Here is a 20,474-nt window from a genome sequence, read left to right on the forward strand (position 1 = left end):
ACTTTTATTTTACTTTGTTTTTATGTCGACTGGACATTACAATATTTTGTCAAAAACAATGAAAATTAACGATTTAAGTGATGAACAAAAAAGTTATCTACTTTCTTGAAGTAATTTATTTGTTGGATTTTGAGATGGTCCCTTCTTGTGGCACTAATTTCTAGTTATCTCCCATGAGTGTCAACCCAGTGGAGCAGAAGTTTTTACCTGTGTTGAAAAGTTTAATGGGGAAATTGAAAGTAAGGAAACTATTTATACAGTTTTATGATTGAACGAATTGAAAACTTCAAGTTGATCTTATGAAACAACTGTCAAAGGTCAATAGTTGTTTAAACCCATTTCACCTCACATTTACAAAGTACAAATACAAAAAAAAAAAACAACAAAAAAATAACGAGAGATATATTTTTTCAATGATAAGAGGCACAATTTCTCAATGATAGGTTATCTTCACTGTTTCTGTATAATACCAGGTGAAATTATATGCAATACTTGACAGAAGTCAGAACAAATAATTTTATATATATATCATATTATATGAACCTGTATATATATAGAGGGTAGTCCAAATAATTATGACGTCTGGCAGGCTACTCCCTTGACAGCCGTCATTATTTTTTAGACTAGATAGAGGGTACGTAAAGCGTAATTTTCGAGCACATGGTGCAGCATGTCACACTGTTTAGTTCACATGTTTTCGTGTTTTGATGTTTTATTTCTCGTTTTCTTGTGTTTGGTTTGATGGGCATGCATTGTGTTTCCTCTTACATTTTGTATTTATTTTCAGTGTTTGGTGTTAATTGGTACTCTTAATTTTCGTGCTTGTCCAGCATTTAATCAAGGATTTGTATAGTGTCACCATACAACATGTACAAATCATTGATTTAATTAAAAACTAAATCTGAGGACTAAATTCAAAGTTAGTCTGGAGAATGATTTAAATTATCTGTGGCCAAGGATCACATTAAGTGCTATTAAATTACTATAAATTACTATGAATATATACTGAAATGCAGTCGACTTTAGCGTTTGATAGTTCATTGATAACATTCTGGCGTATCACAAACAAACAACTTGTTTCGTTTCATTTCATTGGCTGAAAGATTTAAATACAACAACAATGTAATAAGTGTGCACGTGAATTGACACAGGTGACCGACAATGGAATTTACTATGTTACTAAGAACGTAAAAACAATGATTTGTATAGTTTACAAACCTTTGGTCAAAATAAATAAATAAATGTTTTATTAACTTCAAATATTGGGGTCGAAATATACTGATAGTTATTAACTTCAAATAGTGGGGTCAAAATATTATACTGATAGTTTGTTTTAAGTAATATTTAGTTCTTTGCATGCAGCAACTCAATTATTTTGTATCCGGCATGATGAGAAATATAAGGATAAAATAAAATACATGTGCCGCTTTTATACAGATGAATATATGAACCGCTTTTAATTTCTTTCATACTGACAATAGGTTATAATCCTTACAATGTCGTAGTCACTTATAATAAGTATCTCATAATACTGATCCATTACAATCATTAATCAGTGGTTGCACTGACATTCCTCTTTTATTATTTTCATGCTATAAAACATATACACAGTACAAAAATGTAGCTATAAGCGTACCATAAACGGAGGAAATTGTCCCCCAAAGATAGAAACAAAATAACTTTAATCATATCATTGGTGCACCTGAATGAATTCAGTGAAGGCATGTTGTTGTAATAAATTGAAATGTTACATCGGCGAAGATTATTTCTTATGCATGTGTGGAACTAAATAATAAATTAATACTTGTGAGAAATCGTAGTTTATAAGGAACAATTCTCTTGTTTGAATTCGGGGCCTTTTATAGCTGACTATGCGGTATGGGCTTTGCTCATTATTGAAAGCCGTAAGGTGACCTATGGTTGTTAATTTCTGTGTCATTTTGGTCTCTTGTGGATAGTTGTCTCATTGGCAATCATACCACATCTTCCTTTTTTAAATATAAATGTACTGTTTTCGATTTTAAATGGATGAACATTTATCTTTCAATTTTATACTGTAAGAATAGAGCTGCACAACATTGTTGAACTATCTGCTAAAGTATATGTAGTATGTATTCGTATTTAAAATGAAATACAAAACGAAACGTGTATGATTTATATAAACTGATAAACAAAATATCAAGAAATTAAGGATGACTAAATGCATGCACAAGAAGAAACTCACCTTTCTATCGATACATTTGAATGATTTAATGAATAAACACTTTTTTAAAAACTGTTTGTGTCTATTTACATAGATATAGGAGGATGTGGTGTGAGTGCCAATGAGACAACTCCCCATCCATATAACAATTTATAAAAGTAAACCATGATAGGTCAATGTACGCCCTTCAACACGGAGCCACTGAACAACAAGCTATAAAGGTCCCCAAAATTACTTGTGTAAAACCATCTAAACGGGAAAACCAACGGTCTATAAATATTTACAATATTTAATTAGGGCCGCGCCTTTAGGCGGGTAGCCTATAGTGATCAGTCTGTCTGTCCGTCCGAATCTAGAGAACCATTAGTATTTCATACTTTATACTTTACATGTTTATTAACCACCACCAGAGGGCGTGTCATGATGTATGTACAACTTTCTAGGTCAAAGGCGGGTCGCCCTATAGTGATCAGTCTGTCCGTCCGTCCGTCCGTCCGTAACACTTTAACTTTGTGTCCCCTCCATATCTAGAGAACCATTATGATTTCATACTTTGTACTTTACATGTTTATGAACCACCACCAGAGGGCGTGTCATGATGTATGTACAACTTCCTAGTTCAAAGGTCAAGGTAATACACTTTGGTTTCAGTTGACATCCCTGTGTCCTGTGGTGAAGATCGTGTCCGCTCTATATCTTGAGAACCGTTATGATTTCAAAGTTTATACTTGACATGTATATGAACCAACACCAGAGGGTGTGTCATGATGTATGTACAACTTCCTAGGTCAAAGGTCAAGGTAAAAAAACTTTGGTTTCAGTCGACAACCCTGTGTCCTGTGGTGAAGATCGTGTCCGCTCTATATCTTGAGAACCGTTATGATTTCAAAGTTTATACTTGACATGTATATGAACCAACACCAGAGGGTTTGTCATAATTTATGAACGATGTACAACTTCCTAGGTCAAAGGCGGGTCGCCCTATAGTGATCAGTCTGTCCGTCCGTCCGTCCGTAACACTTTAACTTTGTGTCCGCTCCATATCTAGAGAACCATTATCATAAGTTATACTTTATATGTTTATTAACCACCACCAGAGGGCGTGTCATGATGTATGTACAACTTCCTAGGTCAAAGGTCAAGGTCAAAAAACTTTGGTTTCAGTTGACAACCCTGTGTCCTGTGGTGAAGATCGTGTCCGCTCTATATCTTGAGAACCGTTATGATTTCAAAGTTTATACTTGACATGTATATGAACCAACACCAGAGGGTGTGTCATGATGTATGTACAACTTCCTAGGTCAAAGGGGGGTCGCCCTATAGTGATCAGTCTGTCCGTCCGTTCGTCCGTCCGTTACACTTTAACTTTGTGTCTGCTCCATATCTAGAGAACCATTATGATTGCATACTTTATACTTTACATGTTTATTAACCACCACCAGAGGGCATGTCACGATGTACAATGTATGTACAACTTCCTAGGTCAAAGGTCAAGGTAAAAAAACTTTGGTTTCAGTTGACAACCCTGTGTCCTGTGGTGAAGATCGTGTCCTCTCTATATCTTGAGAACCGTTATGATTTCAAAGTTTATACTTGACATGTATATGAACCAACACCAGAGGGTGTGTCATGATGTATGTACAACTTCCTAGGTCAAAGGTCAAGGTAAAAAAACTTTGGTTTCAGTTGACAACCCTGTGTCCTGTGGTGAAGATCGTGTCCGCTCTATATCTTGAGAACCGTTATGATTTCAAAGTTTATACTTGACATGTATATGAATCAACACCAGAGGGTGTGTCATATTTTATGAACGACTGCCTAGGGCAAAGTTAAAGGTCAAAAACTTTGGTTTCAGTTGACAACCCCATGTCCTATGGTAAAGATCGTGTCCGCTCTATATCTTGAGAACCGTTATGATTTCAAAGTTTATACTAGACATGTATATAAACCAACACCAAAGGGTGTGTCATAATTTATTTACAACTTCCTAGGTCAAAGGTCAAGGTCAAAAACTTTGATTTCAGTTGACAAACCTATGTCCTATGGTAAAGATACAATTTTTAATGCACATTATTCACAGCGGGGCCCACAGAGATGGCTCCCATCTCAATGATATTTAGTTTACGTTCGTTTTTCAACCGAGAATAGCAAAACCTAATAAAGTATATCGTTGGAGTTTATAAACTACATTTAATCATCCTCTGTGCCATGATTGGCCATCTCCGTTTTTTCTTAACAAAGCATGTTTGGTTACATGTTATGAATTTACTTACAATTTCGGGATTTTTTTTTCTTCAAGTAAACAGAATCAGAAAAAAATCGCTATCCTATGTCGAATACATAAAACTCAGAAAAGAATATGAAGTGTTTGTAGAAAAGTACGGTTTCATTTTTCAAGTACAACGTTAATTTATCGAGTCCATTGAGTAAAAGAAAATGCAGGATTAGCAAGGGGGGGGGGAGGAATAAATGAAAAAATATGTGAATTGAGTCTTTTTTTATCCTACATTGAACTTTTGATGTTGTCCCTTGATCTAGAGGAGACATTTAAATTGAATATTTAGATGTGAAAACTGTTAAGATTTTAAAGTTTAAACTTTACTACCAATTGCAGAAAACTATAAAACCAATGAATTTCACATGCACATTTATAAAAGCTAGAATTGTGATTGGAATCATGTATGAGAATATGTCGATGGAAGCTTTAAACGACCTTGACCAGATACTTGAATATTAATCAGTCCATTCAACGTTATAGTATGTGTGTTCTATTTTCGAAGGTGTGAGGTCGAAAGTTTGAATTGACCAATGGAAACGATCGTTCCTTAGAGAGTTAATCTAATAAAGTTTGCATTACCTTTCGCTAAGCTAAGCCGCATACGTCAGTGTATATTTTTTTAAACATTTGCAACTAGCGAACTTCTAGTACCTTTTAATTACCTATTTATTTATAATATAAACTAGAATATTTAGGATTATATTTTTATGCTTCTCTTTCTTGATTTTTATAATTTACCATGCAATGTGTTTTTGCAATTTTAATTTCACTTGTTTCTGTGTTCAGAACCCCCAATTACCTCCCTCTTGAGAGGCTAGGTAGGTGTCAAAGAAAGATTAGAAAAATGAAATAGCCGTTCAAGACATCCTAATTATTTGGACCATTATAAGCCTGCATGGTATAATTGATGGGGTTTTGTAGAGCAAGTTCTTAAGATCAGGAATATCCTATTCTAGCTTAGAAAGCGTGATCAGTCTACATGATAATTGTATAAAAAACACAAGTGGATTCCTTATTTCATATGTCAATGTACATGATGTAGAGATGTATGTTATTAACATTAATTTTATTTTAGTCCTATGATTATTATGAGGCTCAAGGGTACAAAAATTTTAGCAAAAATTTAAACCTTTTTTTTCATTAGAAATTATATTTATCATGTTTATTACTTTATTAGTTGTTACTTTTAATATCATATGGTAAAAAAATCACCCAAAAGAATCAATTAGTTTTGTCCCCAGATCTAGATGACTTTTAAAATGGGTATATCATTGAAAAAACTCCAAATGATCTTCCCATGGTACATAAATGCCATTTTTTTATCATTTTATCAATGTTTTAATTTCATGGATTTCAATGATTGAGGTTCAAATTACCCTGTACATTTTATTAGTACACAATTTTGTTGGTTTTAACTAATTCTGTATACATGGTACATATATAGAATTCTATCTGAAATTCCTAATTTGTTGAACACTGAGTGAAATTGTATGTCACTTCAGTTTTAAACCCATAAACAAATTAACAATAATCATGAAATAAAATACCCCATGAATGATTATAATCCAGCTAATTATTAGAAAATTGAAGTTGCCATAATTCTTTCAAAGTCAATAGAAAACATTGTTATGTTGAAAAGGACCATATAAAAATATGGATTTTGGTTATCAAATACAACATGTACATTAATGTTGTCCAAATGTCATTATCAGGGTTATATAAAGTTAAATAGTATAACAAAAAATACCAAACTCCAAGACAAATTAAAAAAATAGAAAGTCCACAAAAACTGATAAATTCCAACATTATGAATGAAAGGAACATGAGAAAAAAACTGTCACATTGCTGACTTTGAACAGACATTTTCTGAAGAAATAACTGGTTAAACATGGTTTTATAGCTAGTCAAACCTCCTGATTGTGTGACAGCTGTATTTCTAAAATAATGTTTGCAACCAAGACAGACATCCTTAGTAGGTAAATGTGACTTAGAATTGAAGACGTGACTTTTGAGGTCGTTGACATGTAAAAAAATTATTACATCATTTCCTACTGATTGATATTGCAAGTTTGGCCTTGTTTTTAGATCAAGGTCAACTTCAGGATGCACGTTCTGCATATGATTATATAATGTGTTAAAAAACAAGAAAACATTGCATATATATAAACAGATTATTATCATTATTATTTTCATTTTATTTGATGTGAATGGGACATATGTGTGATGAATTGTTGTTAAAAAGATATTTAAATGTGATTTATTTGAGCTTTATATATACTTATCAGTAATCTAAAGGTTTGAATAGATATAAATTATATATATATTTTTTTAATGTAATATACATCATGTACATGTAATGAAATTTTATGCTGTGAATTCAATGCTTTATGAGATAGAGTTATTACAAATATTGCTACCATGTATATATATACATTGAAATATATATAACAGGCTATTATTTGAACTTGGAATTATTTTTAATTATGGAAATTGCATAATTCTTGTGCTGGAATTTTTTAATAAATTTCAATTGTTTTCAATCCAGATAGGGCCAGAATTTTTGTTTAAGGCAAACATCAGAGTCAGATGTTTTTCTCTCAAATATCTCAGACTGCCTCCTCAAATTAAATGGTTCGTTCCTTAGGCTCTTATTGCGAACCCTATCGTAGTTTTCCATAGATTCACCTGCAAGTTACCTGTCCATTTAAACTTTTGGCAGTTCTATTGTCCCATCTAACAAATACAACAGGTATTGTTCTCTGTGTAGTTTATTCACTCAGACCTTTAAATTTCTTCTAGGAGAAATATATCACTCATTGATTAATCTACCTGAGTAAAAAATTGAACTGTCAATGAAGAAAAAATACTTATACCAATACTAAGTAAGGACTCACAAAACTGCATGTGGTGTTGTATTTATTCGATACCTGGAGTAACTCGTTTTTAATGTGTTCAATATTACATTTGTAATACTGATTCAAAAATTAAAAGTTGATTTCTGATCAAATATTCAATATTTTTGTGTGTTTGATAAATACAAAATTGAATATTATTATTTTTAAATTAAGGTCTTCATTAACATAAGTCTATAAATGAACAACAACAAAAACATGTAAATTCATTGGAAAATACTAAAAAATGTGTCTGAAATAAACTTTTTAGTATTAAACCAGATTTTATATTGAACAGATTGAAAATATATTAATGATAATATTGAATAAATACAATATTGCATACAGTTTATGTGAGTTATTAGAAGTATTTCAATAAAAAAGAAGATAATTTTTTGGTCAGGTAAATTAATCAATGAGTGATATATTTCTCCTAGAAGAAATTTAAAGGTCCCAGTGAATAAACTACACAGAGAACAATACCTGTTGTATTTGTTAGATGGGACAATAGGACTTACAAAAGTTTAAATGGACAGGTAACTTGCAGGTGAATCTATGGAAAACTAAGATAGGGTTCGCAATAAATCTATCTAGAGCTTATACTGACTGGGGATCATTGTTCAACTATGTTATTTTAAAATATGTTTTCGTATGTAAATAATATCATGAATATTGCTGTGGAACTTTTTATGCCCCACCTACGATAGTAGAGGGGCATTATGTTTTCTGGTCTGTGCGTCCGTTCGTCCGTCTGTTCGTTCGTCCGTTCGTCCGTCTGTCCCATGTCAGGTTAAAGTTTTTGGTCGAAGTAGTTTTTGATGAAGTTGAAGTCCAATCAACTTGAAACTTAGTACACATGTTCCTTATGATATGATCTTTCTAATTTAAATGCCAAATTAGAGTTTTGACCCCAATTTTACGGTTCACTGATAGAAAATGATAGTGCAAATTTCAGGTTAAAGTTTTTGGCTTCAGGTTAAAGTTTTTGGTCAAGGTAGTTTTTGATGAAGTTGAAGTCCAATCAACTTGAAACTTAGTATACATGTGCCCTATGATATGATCTTTCTAATTTAAATGCCAAATTAGAGTTTTGACCCCAATTTTACGGTTCACTGAACATAGAAAATGATAGTGCAAATTTCAGGTTAAAGTTTTTGGCTTCAGGTTAAAGTTTTTGGTCAAGGTAGTTTTTGATGAAGTTGAAGTCCAATCAACTTGAAACTTAGTATACATGTGCCCTATGATATGATCTTTCTAATTTAAATGCCAAATTAGAGTTTTGACCCCAATTTTACGGTTCACTGAACATAGAAAATGATAGTGCAAATTTCAGGTTAAAGTTTTTGGTCGAAGTAGTTTTTGATGAAGTTGAAGTCCAATCAACTTGAAACTTAGTACACATGTTCCTTATGATATGATCTTTCTAATTTAAATGCCAAATTAGAGTTTTGACCCCAATTTTACGGTTCACTGATAGAAAATGATAGTGCAAATTTCAGGTTAAAGTTTTTGGCTTCAGGTTAAAGTTTTTGGTCAAGGTAGTTTTTGATGAAGTTGAAGTCCAATCAACTTGAAACTTAGTATACATGTGCCCTATGATATGATCTTTCTAATTTAAATGCCAAATTAGAGTTTTGACCCCAATTTTACGGTTCACTGAACATAGAAAATGATAGTGCAAATTTCAGGTTAAAGTTTTTGGCTTCAGGTTAAAGTTTTTGGTCAAGGTAGTTTTTGATGAAGTTGAAGTCCAATCAACTTGAAACTTAGTATACATGTGCCCTATGATATGATCTTTCTAATTTAAATGCCAAATTAGAGTTTTGACCCCAATTTTACGGTTCACTGAACATAGAAAATGATAGTGCAAATTTCAGGTTAAAGTTTTTGGCTTCAGGTTAAAGTTTTTGGTCAAGGTAGTTTTTGATGAAGTTGAAGTCCAATCAACTTGAAACTTAGTATACATGTGCCCTATGATATGATCTTTCTAATTTAAATGCCAAATTAGAGTTTTGACCCCAATTTTACGGTTCACTGAACATAGAAAATGATAGTGCAAATTTCAGGTTAAAGTTTTTGGTCAAGGTAGTTTTTGATGAAGTTGAAGTCCAATCAACTTGAAACTTAGTATACATGTGCCCTATGATATGATCTTTCTAATTTAAATGCCAAATTAGAGTTTTGACCCCAATTTTACGGTTCACTGAACATAGAAAATGATAGTGCAAATTTCAGGTTAAAGTTTTTGGCTTCAGGTTAAAGTTTTTGGTCAAGGTAGTTTTTGATGAAGTTGAAGTCCAATCAACTTGAAACTTAGTATACATGTGCCCTATGATATGATCTTTCTAATTTAAATGCCAAATTAGAGTTTTGACCCCAATTTTACGGTTCACTGAACATAGAAAATGATAGTGCAAATTTCAGGTTAAAGTTTTTGGTCAAGGTAGTTTTTGATAAAGTAGAAGTCCAATCAACTTGAAACTTAGTATATATGTTCCCTTTGATAAGATCATTCTAATTTTAATGCCAAATTAGAGAATTTATTCCAATTTCACAGTCCTTTAAACATAGAAAATGATAGTGTGAGTGGGGCATCCGTGTACTGTGGACACATTCTTGTTTTTTCATGAGATTGTAATAGAGTATTACTTTCACTGTTTATGAGTGCAACAATTTACTGATTTTAGCAACAAAAAGATTGAGAAGAAAATTTGAAATCTACCCAAGTATGTTCATGATGTTAACTCTAATTATACTGACTGAAAGTGTGGTATGGTCATACTACTACTATTAGATGAAAGAATTAAATAAGATATATTTTTTTTTAACTTTTTTACAAGAAATCTCAAAGAAGTCACTCGACTGCATATGTTTTTTACATGTTTAAAAACCCAAACATACCACAATTTTAAAAATGAAAGGTGTGCATTAGACAATTTCATTTAATTTAATTTTCATTAAAGTTTTTTAGTTATATTCATAAAATTGCTGAACTAAAATAATAGATACTCTATATATATATAAGCTAAGAGTTAAATATGTATCACAATTAAGGTGGTACCTAACACTACAGGGAGATAACTCTGTAAAATCAACTAAAAAGTTTTAATTACTTTGTGTTGTTAAGGGAATATTAAGCTTCTCAACGATCAAAGTTAGTGTTTGTCAAACTGCTATTATCATGATTATAACCAGTGTAATTTTTCTGATAAAATGGTTGGTTTAAAATTTTTGAAATTTTTATATTTTTTGTCAAAGGGTCAAAGTAAATACTTTGTTAAAATTTTATGAAAATTAAAGGAGCCAAATTAATTTTAGTGAAGGTGTTAAAAATTGGAGGGTTTGGATGGGTTTTATAGAATAGATAATAGTGGTAAATTTAAGGGACAGAACAATTAAAAAAAAAAAGAGAAAAATTTTAGGCTTAAAAATATGAATAATGAATAGAGAATAATTGGAAGCTAAAATATAATGAATAGAGAATAAAAGGCAAACATAATAATTATAAGAGATAAATGGTTTGAAATTTAAAAAAAAACCACCCATCCTCACCCCATAGACTGCCCCATACATGCCATACACAACATTCTGTTCTGTCGTGAGGCTGGAAACAATTATATATTTATTGTGGCCTAATTAGAACTGGTTATAACTTTTTTTTAAGAATAAGAAGACATGACCATTAAAAGGGTTGGTTTATTGGTCTCTACTAACCATCTGAGGGAAAAGCTAGCATCTGTATGGAGAGGAAACAGACTTGGTAAAGATTTCAGAGTCCTTGATTCATCGTATGATTTTGATGATGACAAAACTGACGGATATAAAGATTTCTATCAACAGTATGTATATATATTATCTTATTATCTGTCACATAGAGGCCTCAGTGACAGAGTTGTTTATGTTAATGTTGTTCTACAGTATATTAAACACTAGCCTGTAAATACTGAGGTTGTTAGTATGAAACCTGCAATTACATAAATTAAGGTGCATTTGTCTCCAATTTTGATTCACAAAGATTTTCTGTTTCCTGAGCTGAATGTTCTCTCTGTGTAGTGACATGTACTCTAGCTTAATGAATAAGAATGGACTGCCACAAGAAGTATGAAAAGTGGCATTAACCACCAAAAATTTATCTTTGTTATCACCATGTGGTGATATATTTTCTTCCTTTTACAATTACATTATTTCTTTTTTTTTCACACATATTTACTTTTTAGAGCAACTTACTATAGTACTTTCAGTAAAATTTCTAAATTAAGTTTATGTTATTTGAGGTAAAAAAACATGAAAAATAAAAAGGTGCAAATGATAAGATTTAATTTCAGTTCTTATTTTGGTCAGTTTCTTTCCACAGAACTTGAAATATTTTTTATTTTTTTATTTTTAAACAAATCAAGTCAAAATTCAAAATTGTGATAGAACAAAAATTGCATGAAAATTTATATGACATGTGGAAGTCAGGTTTTTTTTTTTAAACAAAAAGGATGGGAGATAACTCATGATAACAAACTTTCTGACTTGTCAGAAAAGTTGTAATTTATGTCATATAACTCTGACTGCTTGTGTGAAGATAGTTTTAATTGGCAAATTCAATTTTAATCATATTCCATAATGAACAGTTTTAATTTTTTAAGAGGGGCCATATAAACCATATTCCATAATGATCCTGTTTATTTTTCTACATTGGCAATACATATATGATATTCCGTGATACACATATTTATTTTTTATTTATAACAGGGGCCACATACCATCCTCAGTGTATTTTAATCCACAGAATTGTTCAAAGAGCACTCCACTAATTCCGTTTGACTTGCCGGACCCCCATTGCTTCACCGATTATGTACAGAGTCTTGGTGTTTCAACAGATACGCATGTTGTATTATATGATAGAATGAATTCTGATGCTGCGCTCAGAGCTTGGTGGCTTCTTAGGGTAAGGTATCATAATTATTAATCTGTTACAGAGCTTTCATTTTTTAATCATGTTAATGTGATAGAGAAAGTTACAATTGGAGATTTTTAGGTTAAATAGTAAAAAAGTATTCTCAAAATTTCCAAAATCCAAGGTAAAATTAAATAAGTAGAAGCAGCGAACATATAACAATACAACAGTAGTCAAAACAATTTACATCAGACGAAAGTAGTCAAAAGAACTAGAAATATGACATATATATATACATGTAGCTACAATATGTACTTACTAGTTGCTTTATTAAAATGGACTTCTCTTGTATATATATATTGTACAAATTTTGCCTTAATGACAAACAGTTGATAGCATGTGGAATAATAATACAGGATGTTCTGATGTGATCAAAGCTTTACTTTTAGAAACAATGTCTTAGTTGATATAAACAGATATGTTAGGCTAATTAAAATTAATTGATAGATTTTCATCCCCGCCCGCCCCTCTGAAATCGTCCCGCCCCGATTTTTTTTTTTTTGCAAAATTTACGATTTCCGGATTTTGTTCACTTCCGTTACTGGTAACCGTCAATAATTTCGTTTCATTCGAACTTCCTGTTTATAAAATTTCCGTTTTCATATTTCTTGTTTCGAGTACTTTAAAACGATTATGTTGACAAAATCTGCTGCTCAATGATGACAGTATCATCTACGGAGAATATAGAAAGATTACCAGAAGGGCATGAAATATTCGGGTTACGAGTATTAAATACGTTGTGTCCAACGCAAATCGCGGTATGTCACAAATTGGAAATTTCTTTCATCAGAAAATTGTGGATTTATTTAATAATACATTGACTTTGTGTAAGCAAATTTGGGCTGTGAATGATTTCCAAAGTGCAAGAATCATGGAACAAATTGGTAGAAAAAAAAGAGTTCAAAAAGTCGGCAAACATACACATTGTGTACTAGAAAACCCTTAGATTTACCTATGGCTATTGTTTTTGTTTAAAAACACAAAATACCATTTACAATGTAATTATATATGCGTCACTTCTTGCATAACTTGAGAATCTTAAAAGCGCCAACTTTACTATTCCTGGCAACACTTGTTTGAGTGTTCATTTTATTCATAATACTTGTGCTGCATACCATTGCATTTGCATAAGTTTATGGGGACTACAAACCATCGCTTAGAGAGCAAAATAAATTTGGAGTTGGTAGTCAAATGAGTAGAGAATTTCTCCATGGTTTTACTGTTTGCTGAAAATATGTTTCTAAAGTAGCAATTGCATGTAGAACAGTCTGCGTTGCAAATCAGAGATGTTTATTCAAGAATTATGTATGATTCTTTATACATGTTTAAACATTTACATGGTATTTAAGCTAAATTTTTAAATTATAACACTTGCATATATATGAAGTTCACGCCACAAGAAGGTTTCAAATTGAATAAAATTTAAAAAATAAAATTCTCCCACCCGCCCCATTTTTTTCAAAACTTTGGATGAAAATCTACTAATTAATTTTAGTTGGCCTTATATTTCTAAGATCTGTAATCATTAAAAATATATATATGCAATATTTTGAATTTTTTATAGAAATAAAAGCAAACTGTGACAGACCACATTGTCCGTCTTGACTGTAGGAAGCAAGCCTATCTTATAATCCAAGCATTCAATTTTATCATGTTTATAAGATTTTTTTATCTGTTTTATTTTTTAGATGAACATTTTTTTTTTTGTCTACAATCACAAACCTTCAACTGTCTTTCTTCAATAAAAATAGTGTGTGTATGTTATAGTTGTATGGCCACAGAAACACATCAGTATTAGATGGTGGACTAAGGAAATGGGTGAGAGATGGTTATCCAGTTACTACAGAGGAACCAGATGTAGAGGTATACAGCTGAAAATATTTTAATACAGGTTATTTTTGTTACCTTTGTCTGAAGGGTAAAATTTCAACAAACAAGATGTTGAAGTGCTTCCAATATCAAGGGTTAAAAAAACTGAAAAAACAACTTTGTAGGTGTTCTAGACTTGTATGATTTAAGACATACAGCACTGCATGGGCCAAGTTTTCATGCTGCAAATGCGTGAGATTTGGTTAAAATTATAAAGATCAAAGAGGAAAAACCAATAGATCAAGGGAAAGGCTGCCTAGTTTAGTACACATTATTTTTTGGTGGATACCTCATTTCATGGTTCTGCAAAATTCTGCATACAAATCTATAGAAAATTTGAATTTCTGAAATTTCATGAACATTTAAATTAGTGGTATTACATGTATTACCATGATTACCAATGTTATTTCAACTGATCAGCCAGAGCTTACGTTTTAATTTGCATAATGACAGTCTATTTGAAGATGTGTGTGATAAGGATGATTGCCGTTCTAATTATTACTGATTTCTCATCACCTATCAGTGTCATCAAAGAAATTTACCAAAGAATGACTGGACACTTCATAGATGAGTTTATCCTAAAACACCTATCTATAGATGGACTGGTTTATTATGAGTGGATCGGTTAAACTCCACCCAGTCAAGTGAAATAAATCGAGTAATATAATAACCTAAACCCACAAAATCTACAGAAATGCATATTCCATGAATAATGTCTAATCCACAGTATTTGATTTCACAGTTTTGCCAAAGTCTACATACATTTCTAAAAACTTTAGATAATTTTGGTTAATAACATGTCATCTTCCTTTGTTATTTATCAGAGAGGTGATTTCAAATCAAGACTAGATCAATCATTGATGAAGAATTACCACCATATGAAGGATAGTGTTAATTCAAAGAAAGAGCAAATCATAGATGCTCGTGGTCCAGGTGCATTTAATAAAGTAATACAGACAAGTATAGGTAACATTATAGATGAGATTTTTGTGCCCCATTTATGGGCATTATGTTTTCTGGTCTGTGCGTCCGTCCGTCTGTCCGGCTTCAGGTTAAAGTTTTTGGTCAAGGTAGTTTTGGACGAAGCTGAAGTCCAATTAACTTGAAACTTAGTACACATGTGTACCACTCCAAATGTTTCCTAGGTTTAGGGGCCCAGAGCCCCATTTTGTTAAATTCCTATATGTGCATCTGATTTAATCATCAATTTCACATCTGACAGCAGTTATTTTATGAAAAATGTTTTTAGTATTTAAGCAAGCAAAGTGATCTTATGACAAAGGTTGAAGTATGTTAGGGCTTTATTTGGTATTAAATGAAGAAACTTTGCTTTGAAACAAGTAGACTACTCATAACCATTTGAAAATCTACCAAAATCTATGAACTTCACCGAAATCTTAATTTGACCTTTCTATGATGTGATAACTACTTTTCGTCAGGACATGTTTCTTGGCACATTTGTTTTTGTTTTTTTATTTTTAATTTTTAACTTTTTTAAATACAGGAAATTGTAAATTAGAATAAAATTTAAGAAACAAATATCTTTTGAAATCAGACCACTTATAAAAACACTAGCTTTCAAGTCTTTTATTTATATATTTTTTTCTATTTTAGGTGATATAAAGAACTTTATTCCTGGTGCTAAGAATATACCATATAGATCATTGTTTAATGACGATGGAACTTTTAAAGCTGTAGATGAAATTAAGGAATGTAAGAATATAGTTATATGAATAGCTCGAAGTTAAATGTTTCTTTTAGACATAGTTATTAGAAGATCTTAGTGCAAATGATATTTGCACTTTGTATTTTGCTTATAGTGGTATAATTACCTATGAGACAACTTCAGTCCTTCAATCAGCTACAATATGGCACTAAAAAACATGAAATAAGATAAAAGGAAACAAAAAATGAACGAGATTCTCTTTAGTTCTTTGCTAAATTACGTTCAAGATATTACGTTGATATACATGTTATAAACAGACACCTATTGAAAAATTAATTCAGAAGTTAACAAAGATGCTGTTAATTGCTTTTTACCAACTGCCAATCCCTACACACATACTTATCAAAACCTTTAGCAAAGGATTAGCCCTTCATTGCTGTTCTTTATCACAAGCCTTTCAGCAATAAAATTAAACTAAATATTGTGTCTAACTGCATATTCAAGATGGTCACAGTACCAGATTAAGTCAAATCATTTCATTTTTTTTTATGTTTATAGTGATTCAATTCTGTATTTGGTGTGAAAATTCATGATAATATTTTAACAGTAATGCCTATAAAACGTTTGTTCTGATTTGATGAATACAGATATTATAAAAATGTTTGTAAATTTATTGTGTTAATATCTGTATTTGTACATTTTTTTCAGTATTTAACCAACAAAATGTTGATTTAAGTCGTCCATTGATAGCCATGTGTTACAGAGGAATAACTGGCTGTGCTTTGTCTGCAGCAGCTGAACTTCTAGGCAAACATGATACACCTTTATATTATGTAAGTTTAACTCCATGGTTAAAAATAGAACAATGGAGTAAATTGCAAGTTTTGTCTATTATTTAGAAAATTGCTATACATAGAGATTTCAAATCTGACAGGGAGGAAATTTCAAAATGATGAGCACTATCCTAATTTTTCATATGTACACATCCAAATTGTCATGAGTTTTAGCCTTTAAATGACCGATTTTACCATTTTTGTTAATTTTTGCCTATTATCTCAAAAACTATAATAGAATGGGAAACTTTAAATTGCAAAATTTATTTGCATGACTTCTACAAATTAATCTGCAAAGTCGAAATCCTCAGCCCACTTCTTATTACTCTATTGCACTTTGATGATGATTTGTACAATTTTTTTGCGATTTGACTTGTATCTTAAAAGTTATAATAGATAGATGGAAACTTAAATAAGAAAAAATTATAAGCAAGACAAGATCTACAAAAAAGACAAAAGGAGGTAATATTCAATACATCCTTATTGGAGTTATTGCCATTTAATGGCAATATTTACCCTTTTTTATGCCCCACCAACGATAGTAGAGGGGCATTATGTTTTATGGTCTGTTGGTCTGTCCGTTTGTTTATCTGTTCATCTGTCCGTCTGTCCCTCTACAAGTTCAAGTCAAATCAAATTGAAACTTAGTACAAATGTTCCTTATGATATGATATTCTTTAAATTTTAAAGCCAAATTAGATTTTTGACTCCAATTTCACGGTCCACTAAACATAGAAAATAAAAGTGTGAGTTTCAGGTAAAAGTTTTTGGTCAAGGTAGTTTTTGATGAAGTTGAAGTCCAATCAACTTGAAAAACTTAGTACACTTTTTCCCTATGGTATGATGTAAACAATCTAAATTTAATGCAAAATTAGATTGTTTACCCAATTTCACGGTCCAATAAACAGAGAAAATGATAGTGTGAGTGGGGCATCTGTGTACTTTGGACACATTCTTGTTTGTGTTTGCCTTAAATGTTAAAATTATGATAGATAAATAGACAGTTTTAATCACAAAACAAGTCAATTTCTTGATATTGTTAGTATATCTTTTATTTCTTTATATTAGTATTATTTCACCCTCTTTTGTGTTTTGATCAAAAACTAAAAATGATAGAGAGACAATTCAACAAACAGACTATATGATCAACAATACAAGATGAACAAAATGAGATATTTTTCAAAAATTTTTTTCTCATCTACAAGGTGAGGGACATCTATAGGCTCTTAAGAGCCTCTAGTTCATGTTGTAAGGGCTTTGCATTCCCCTAATTGTAACAAGGAATATAACATTTAAAATTAAAAAGAACAAGTCAGATGATTTATATGTGTACTGTAATATACATCAGAACCTTGAAAATTTTATGCAAAGGTTGAAAACTTCTTTTTTTAATGGTTGTAGTATTTTTCAGGGTTCCTGGAAAGAATGGAGTGGGAGAATGACTGAGTAACATAGACATAACTGTACTTTAATTGAATCCTATGACTATATTGTTGACCCATAGTATTGTTACCATATAAACCACATGATTTTAAGGCATATCATACATGTACCTTGACAAAAAATGCTTTTCACTACATATAATTATATGAACTTCATATTAGCCTAGAAATAAATTTTTATTTTGTGTAAATTTGTTATAATTTGCAGATTACATTTTATATTTGGAGATATATTTGATTATTAAACTTTAAAAGCAAGGCCTTTATGTCTTAATTTTATTTGGCTGAACTGTTAAAAAAAATGTAAAAATATGATCATTTTGGTTGTCTCTTGTTTGCCTTGAGTGCAGGAGGTTGTGTGTTCAACCCAGGTGGAGTGAAACCAAAGACTATAAAATTAGTATTTATTGCCTTCCTGCTTAGCACTCAGCAGATTTTTTTGGAAGTGTGCTTGTTAACAGGATTTTGATTTTTAAATTATTCTTAAACTAAAAGATAGAACATCATATTAAGCATTTGTTAAGTGTTAAATTTATAATTTCTTATGGTCAGGTGAGGGCATCATTTGTGTCTTTTAAAAAAGGCAATGTAACACTTTCAAGTTGTACTTTATTGTTTGTCAAATCTAATATATGTAGAACTACATTGAGCCGAGTGAGGCATCATCCATATCTTGTCTGAAATTGATTTTTTGGGTCTTAAAGTGAATAATGTTGAATGTTTATAAATGCATAACTTCTTTTGGCATCAATCATGAAATTTATGAAACTTTAATACTGACAGATGGAAAAAAATGCAAGCAGTGAAAATGATCAGCAAATTAAGATCTTTTATTGAAAACTATAGTGGATAGAGAGAAACTTTATCAGCATACAAGTTCTACAAATACAGTTAAACATGAGCCAAATTATCCATCAACTCTTGTGAGCAGTAATTGCCCTTGCATCACCATTTTTGTCTAGTATCACTTTTTTTGGCAATTAAATTATAATTGATAGATAGAAACTGAAAGAGCAATTGTGTCCACAATTTAAACCAAACAATTAATTTTACAATGGCTACAGGCTTGTAAAAGTATGAATAAGCCAAAAAAAAAACCATTAAATTATATTTGAAAGCCCCCTTGTTGGTTTTGTAAGTCTATAAGAACCATCTTGCATGTAAAACCCCCATGGGTATTTTGAAAAGTTGGCAGGTACTGTTTAAATGTTAAAACAAGTGCCAACCTTCACCCTAACAGACTGAAATTATAGTGAAACATAGAAAGACACTATAAAATATCAATATAAAATTAACTAAAACAAAAAAACATACCAAACCAATAAATTTGATCTGTTACACAATATGAATACAATATTAATTTATTTTAAAGGGGGAGATGAAAAACAATGTCAAAAAGTCTATAAGACAAAATGGTGTTAAACAAAAAAACATACACAGGTAAATTTAAACATAAAAATTTTGTTGTAAGGAGTATGGATTTTTTTTCACAAAATAATTAAATTTGTTGTTCATACTATTCAAAGTTGGTACATTTTGAAAAGGCACTGGCTACCGTTACATGGAAATGTAACAGTAATACAAAAAATCATTATTACATTGCTGACTAATTGCGGGAATGGAGGGTTGGGTAAAGAACTGATTAATAACCAATGTCACAATAATGTGTCTATGGTTATATTGCGTTATTGTTACATTGGAGACTGCAATATACGCCAGATTTATTAAAACTTAAACATTCTATAATTTTTGTTGATTAATTCTTCGATATGTACTAGATAATATAAGTAATTAAAGGATAATGATAAAAATATTATTTAACAAAAAGTGTTTAATCTGATTTAAGTATTTATTGTTTAAAAGATGTTCTTAAAGAAATTACTACAGTTTAGGGTTATAGACAGCGCCACGATTATTCTTATAGAAAGTATAAGGGTAAGGGTTATAGAGAGCATAAAGACTAGGGTTACAGACAGCACTAGGGTAAGGGTTAAAGAGAGTAGTAGGATTAAGGTTATAGAGAGTATTAGGGTTAGGGTTATAGACAGCACTATGGTTAGGGTTATAGACAGCATTAGGGTTAGGGTTATAGACAGCATTAGGGTTAGGGTTATAGAGAGTATTAGGGCTAGGGTTATAGACAGCATTAGTGTTAGGGTTATAGACCTCATTAGGGTTAGGGTTATAGACAGCATTACGGTTAAGGTTATAGACAGCACTAGGGTTAGGGTTATAGACAGCATTAGGGTTAGGGTTATAAACAGCACTAGTTAGGGTCATAGACAGCATTAGGTTTAAGGTTTCAGACAGCATTAGGGTTAGGGTTATAGACAGCACTAGAGTTAGG

At 31.3% G+C, this 20,474-nt stretch overlaps 1 protein-coding gene across 2 annotated transcripts; it reads left to right on the forward strand.

Moving 5' to 3' along the window:
- The first annotated feature begins 111 nt into the window (after positions 1–111).
- On the forward strand, positions 112–18,389 carry LOC143069805 (thiosulfate sulfurtransferase-like). 2 transcript variants are annotated; one of them, XM_076244611.1, is made up of 8 exons: positions 112–239; positions 11,037–11,211; positions 12,113–12,308; positions 14,085–14,180; positions 15,011–15,152; positions 15,801–15,899; positions 16,561–16,685; positions 18,097–18,389. In XM_076244611.1, the coding sequence occupies exons 2-8, from the start codon at positions 11,048–11,050 to the stop codon at positions 18,133–18,135; spliced, it is 861 nt and encodes a 286-aa protein (XP_076100726.1). In that variant the 5' UTR covers positions 112–239; positions 11,037–11,047; the 3' UTR covers positions 18,136–18,389. The 2 variants fall into 2 exon arrangements, with proteins under 2 accessions (XP_076100726.1, XP_076100727.1); XM_076244612.1 differs by lacking the exon at positions 112–239 and adding an exon at positions 6,555–6,776.
- Positions 18,390–20,474: the final 2,085 nt, after the last annotated feature.

This window comes from Mytilus galloprovincialis, chromosome 3 (genome assembly GCF_965363235.1).
Source record: "Mytilus galloprovincialis chromosome 3, xbMytGall1.hap1.1, whole genome shotgun sequence".
Classification (NCBI taxonomy): Eukaryota; Metazoa; Mollusca; class Bivalvia; order Mytilida; family Mytilidae; genus Mytilus; species Mytilus galloprovincialis.